This window comes from Microtus oregoni, unplaced genomic scaffold (genome assembly GCF_018167655.1).
Source record: "Microtus oregoni isolate MIOR12 unplaced genomic scaffold, Mior012 000046F_ref0000063, whole genome shotgun sequence".
In the NCBI taxonomy this organism is placed as follows: Eukaryota; Metazoa; Chordata; class Mammalia; order Rodentia; family Cricetidae; genus Microtus; species Microtus oregoni.
This window is the reverse complement of record NW_024543220.1, coordinates 2,754,277-2,760,360: the sequence shown is the minus strand read 5'-3', so window position 1 is coordinate 2,760,360 and position 6,084 is coordinate 2,754,277. Positions and strand designations below refer to the sequence as shown.

Genomic DNA, 6,084 nt, shown 5'->3' with positions numbered 1-6,084 from the left:
TAATTATCATGTAAAAATATGCTGATAATCGCAAGCACATTAACCACTGTAGCTACTATACCTCACACACCATAGAAGGACATGAGAAAATCCTTATTGTTAGATGAATTCTTCATTATTTACAATTTTCTCAACTCTCAGACCTTGTTCTCATTTACCAACAAGTTTTCAGAAAGTGCCAAATAATAGGATATAAGAATGAAATGCTCACAGAGATGGAGCAGGAGAAAATATATTTATTCTGTCTTCATTTCAGGAGGAAGAAGTAAGGGAAAAATATAAGGAACACGTGCTTAATGAAAGGGAAGAGAACTCAAGTTGGCAGCCATGGTCTCCCGAATCCAGCTCAGGTAGTTGTAGACCTTGGTATAGACACCAAGCTTGCCTCTCAGTGCACATCCTGTACCCCAGGAAACGATGCCCTGGATCTCTTCATGGCAGATGACAGGGACACCAGAGTCCCCCTGGTCAGAATTAAAAAAATACCATTACCATATACTTATGTGAATGTGAGAGAATGGACTCCAAGATGGTTCTTCTTTATCATGGGGCTAACACAGCTGGTATTGACACCCTGGAAGGCAATGCAGACTCCCTGCATATCTAATTGTAGTTTTTCCATTCCAGCTCATCCTTTCTCTATAGCCTTGACTTTTCTAATTGGCATATAATATCAGGAAAGCCTGAGGATTTTGGTTATTACTTCCCATTTTCCTTGGTTTCTTGGCAGAGTTGTAATATCCTGTAAAGTAGCTTCTCTGACATTTTCTTTTATGTGATATTTATACACCATCTTATGTACATATTTGACTCTTGAGGCAACCATCAATATCATAGTGAGAAAACCTGTTTGTATTTTCATCATCGGCTTTTGTCATCTCACGTGAAATCTTCCAGACAAATGTGCAGGCTTCTCAGCCAATAGAAAGACACAGAAGAGAAAAGAGAAAAAGTATTTTTTTTTAAGCAGGAGTAAAAGAATAGTCACATTGCAGGAGTCCTTTCCACCCTCCAGGAAGCCAAGGCAGAATATGTTGCTGGTGATCTTGCCTGGGTAGGAATTTTTGTATGAACTGGAAGAAAGGACAGGGGCTTCCAGACACTGAAAAATCTGGGTATTTGCCTGTTGTGAGCAAAACTGGGAGAACACTTAGTATCTTCCATGAAAAGTCTGATTTTTTTTTCAATTTGCCAAACATTTGTAATGAAAAATACTTTTGTTTTAGACGTTTTCTTCATTAGTTTTAACTAGCCTGCTGTTATTTTTATGACAATATCATCATTGACTTCAGATTTCAAATACTGGAACAAAGTTTCCTAAAAGAGGTAGATACCATAGGGAAAACAAATACTTGGGTAACTTTTCTATTTGTCCCTTGAGATTTTATTACTTCCACATCCCTGATTACACTAGTTTAAATGCATCAGCATCTTTCCAATAGCTCATTCTTATTGTGTTTTCCACATTGTTTCAGACTTCAAACAGTGTATTCCAGCATCACCCATTTTGAAACTTCTGGGAATATGACTTACAGTGAGAATTTGGGCATGCCAGCACCAATATACCTCCCATATTTCATATCTGTACACATGGAACTTACATTCCATTGACACTTACCTCCAAGGTTCACAGTATTTCCCCAGCCAGACACAAAGCATTGAACACCTGTAGATGAGCAGGATCTGGGCAGAAAGATTGTGGACACTTGGGAGTTGAGGATAGCAGGCGACTTCAGGTTAATCAGCATGATATCATTGTCTGCAGTGTCTTTGTTGTACTTGGGGTGGCGAATTATCTTTTCTGCATCAATAAATTGCTCCCCACCCTCAAGGACCTGAATATTGTGTTCTCTCAGGCAAACCTGATGTTTCCTCTATTTAAAAAAAAAGAAGGAATTCCTAAGGATCCCTGTTGATCTGTTTCTCTTCCAAGCTCAAAGTTCAGAGTACCATCTTCTTAAAGCATCCAGTCCTGTAAAGTCTATGCAGTTAAGGTAGTATCCTGTCCTACTACCAATGTGCAGGATAGAGAGTTCCTTTGTATATGTCCTGTCAGTACATATTCACAAAGGACCATTCCCTCAGAGGTGGAAAGGGAGAACTCTTGGGCCTTAGAACACAGGAATTTGAGTATTATTCTCTTACCATCCCTTCTATTAGTGAGCTGCAGACAGTATGCACTGTTGATGAGGGAGCAGCTGGAAAGATGGCTCAGCTGTAAAAAGCTAGGCTCACTCTGATGTCCAAGGCCATCATTCAATGACACCTGGTAAGGAACGGAATTCTTCAGACAGTTGTAACCTCCAATGATCTTGCCATCATCATCACTAGCAGGGAGAGCAACTGGGAGAGAATTAGCACAAGAAGTCTTGTCTCAAAATTAGTCTTCTATATGAAGTTTATTCAAACCAATCAGAAAAGGCATGTGTCCTCCTGTTGAGCAAAATGTGGGTGTATTGTTTTAAAATGTACAATTTTTTTAACTTCAGCATACATTCTTTTGATATCACTGCTAATAGAATCTAAATTTGTAATAGTTATTTTCATATGTTCATAATATGTCTATCTGTCTTTCTGTTTGCCTCTCTTTCTCTCACTTGCTTGCTCTGTGTGTGTGTCCTGTGGAGAACAAAAACAACTCCTAAGAAACCACTTTATCTGTTTACTGCATGGAGTCCCAGTATCTATCCTGAGACCTAAGGCTTTGGGGCAAGCGCATTTCTATAGGAAACCATTTTCTGTAGACAGAAATCTCTGTCCCACCCAGTCCCACAGTCATTCAGTCACAAATAAATACACAGAGGTTTATATTAATTATAAACAGTTTGGCCTATTAGCTTAAAGCTTAAACTTATTATTAACTACCTCCTACAACTTAAACTAATTCATGTCCATGTGTAGCCACATGGCTTGGTACCTTTTCTCAGTAAGGCATTCTCATCTTGCTTCCCCTGCATCTGGCTGATAACTGCATTTCATTTCCTCTTCCCAAAATTCTCCCAGTGTGATTGCCCTGCCTATAATTCCTGCTTGGCTACTGCTCAATGTTTTATTAAACGAATATGAGTGACAAATCTTTACAGTGAACAAGATTATTATCCCACAGCAATTTTATAGCTCAGTTACTTCAGTTTACTTTTTGGACTTCTTTATATCTAACACAAACAAATTATTCATTTAGTTAATTTATTAGATAGTTTGTACACATCATTTAATCACCATCCCATGTTTTTCTTCCCCAAAGCTTCCTTTTATTCCAGTTAGCTACTGTCCATATATCAATGCATTTAGCAATTTTGGAAAATAATATTTTTATTATTCATACTAAATGCCATACATTTAAATAATTTTATTATGATATAAGCCCCCCAAATTCCTTATAATTAGAAAGACTGTAAAATATCTCTGGGCCATGCATTCCAATATCTTTCAAACATTAGAGAATTTACTAAATCAAACCCCATTTAAAATTGTATGAATTATGCCTTAAATTTAGTTGTATTAACCAAGAAAAAGAAATCTTTCTGTTGTTCACTAGTAAGTGATAGTATAATACAAGACTGATTTTATTAGTAAGCATTTTTTGAGATACAGCCTAAGGCTTTATGCATGGATAATAGCATATCTTTTCCCATTTTGATAACTCCATTACATCAGCAGACTTTGATGTTCCATGGAATCAGGATTTAATGTTCTGACCTTCTTGGAGCAGATAATGACTTCAGTTATTTAATACTACTTCATAAAGAAGGAAAGACACACATATGTGTCATGTGCCCCGTCTTTTCTTTTCTTGACTAATCCATAGAACACATGAATGCAGTAAATAATGTTGCTTGATCTCTCTTAGCTATTTGGAGTTGATACTCAAAATCACCTTTACTGTTTTTCCACCCACAAATCCCAAACTTGAATGTATGATAGATTTAGTGAAATATTCTTTGAAAGATTCACCAGCAGCTCCCAGAAAAGCAAGGAAAGTGAATATCTTCAGGACTTCTCCATTTGACTGGAGTCAACAGCAGGATGAAGGCTTTTCATTCGCAGCCATTGTATACCCCTAGTTTTGGTTTCAACAGACAGGACCAGAGTGCCCCCCAAAAAGTTATATCATTGAACACACACAAAATGAAATTTAGAGTTCTGTTCTGTAATGGATGAAAGGTGATTCAGCACCAAGTTTCCATATCCCCTTTTCCCCAGTTTTCCATAAAGGTAATTGGAATGGAAGTCACAACTCCAGCTGGCAACGCATTCTTATAGTAGGAGTGCATACTGTAGAAAGATCACAGGACAGAGCTCAAGTTTCCAGAATTTTAGACGAAAATTTAGGAAACCAGTTCTCTTAAGAGTGTGTCTTGTTTAGAAGGACAGCCTTAAACTCATCACCTCCTATGTTTATTTAATATTGGGTCTTTTAGAAGTGTATATCTTTTCTTAAGGTTTGCCTGAGATGCCACTTTGATATTATCTTCCTATTGTTAGAAACAACCATTTTTTATGAATAAGAAACTTATTATTACTTTAAATTATGCTGTTTAGAAAATAGAAGCTTAAAGCATGAAAATAGTTTCACCTACATATATTTCATTAACATTTTTGTCCTTTCTGTGACTATAATTACACAGGAACTAAGGAGTAATGGTTTTATTCTGGATCCTGGATTGAGGGTATAGTTTATCATAAGCCATGGAAGCAGTTTACAGCTGATGGTTTACAATTGTGTGTGCTCTCAATTCTCATCTGGGCAGATCAGGAAGCAGTGACAGCAAAAGAAGGGGAACTGATCACTCCCTTCATAGCCTTTCTCCCACACATCTATGACTGCTAGTACTGGAGGATTTGAGCCTGATCCATCTATTTTCTCTAATCTGTCTAGGCTCTCAGTGGTGGTAGCTGGAAATCAACTCAGGCACAAAATCTAGGACCTATAATCAACCTGTAATTCCTGAAAGATGCCCTGGGTCAATTATAGCTCAGAGCTTCTGGAGGTGACCACCAATGACTGGTCTAACCTGAGGCCCACACCATGAGATGGAGCCCATGTCTGACACTGCTTAGATGTCCAGGATCCAGAAGTTGGATGGCTCAGAGTTCTGGGATATAACCAAACAAGACTACCAAAAAAAGGGTATAAATGATTCTTAATGATATTTTATTGTGTTATTAGAATGGGGACTTAGCTCCACAGTCATCAATGAGGCTTCCTCTTGCAGATGTGTTGAGAGCAGTTACAAAGACTCACAGCCGAATACTAGGTGGAGCTTCAGGAATTCTGCAAAAGAGGAAGAGGAAGGAGTATAAGAAAAAGAAGGGTTGAGGGCACCAGAAAACATGACTAAATTAAGAATCATCTAAGCAGGACTTCTAAGGGCTCACAAAGTCTGAAGCAACAAACTGGGACTGTGTATGTTGTTATCATTCTGTGATTCTTTAGCTTGAAGCTTTTGTGGATTCCTAACAATGGGAGGGGGTGCATATGACTCTTGTCTGTTCATGAAAACTTTTTTCTCTTACTGAGTTGCCTTGTCCAGACTTTATATGATGATATATACCTAGCCTTATTGCATTTTGTTATGCATAGCTGAATTGATATACCCAGGGAGAACTGATCTTTTCTTCAGGGAAACAGATGAGAAGTGGATCAGGGAAAGATGTGAGGGGGCACTCAGAGAAGGGGATAGAGGAAAGACTGTTGCTGATATGTAATATATTAGAGAAAAGTAAAAAAGGAAGAATAAATAATGAGTGCCTCTAGGCATATGACTCAATCTCAGCCACCTAGGAAATTTTCCTTAAGTATGCTTTTATTATATTTAGGCTGTAAAAAGTTTCTAACCGGAGCCATGTGATCCTAGGCATATCTGAGTTGTTGGCAACATTAGAGGTCATTCATTTGATGATGGTTTTGCAAATGTGCAGAATACAAGTAGTACAATTCCATCAGTGCTTCCAAGCAAATTTGAAAGAAAACCTTGGGGTCTTAACAAGCATGTGGATTCATAATACCTGAAGGAAGGCATAAAGATCATGATTTTTTTCTTCTGTGATGGTGAAAACTAAAACCAGTACTTATTATAGAAT

General features: G+C 37.7%; 1 protein-coding gene across 1 annotated transcript; it reads right to left on the bottom strand.

Moving 5' to 3' along the window:
- Positions 1 to 293: 293 nt before the first annotated feature.
- LOC121435655 (trypsin-4-like) lies at positions 294 to 5,045 on the bottom strand. Its single transcript, XM_041635122.1, has 6 exons — positions 5,016 to 5,045; positions 3,955 to 4,009; positions 2,158 to 2,343; positions 1,632 to 1,867; positions 989 to 1,123; positions 294 to 464 (listed from the first exon to the last, which is right to left on the bottom strand). Exons 1-6 carry the CDS (start codon positions 5,043 to 5,045, stop codon positions 294 to 296), a joined length of 813 nt encoding a protein of 270 aa, XP_041491056.1.
- Positions 5,046 to 6,084: the final 1,039 nt, after the last annotated feature.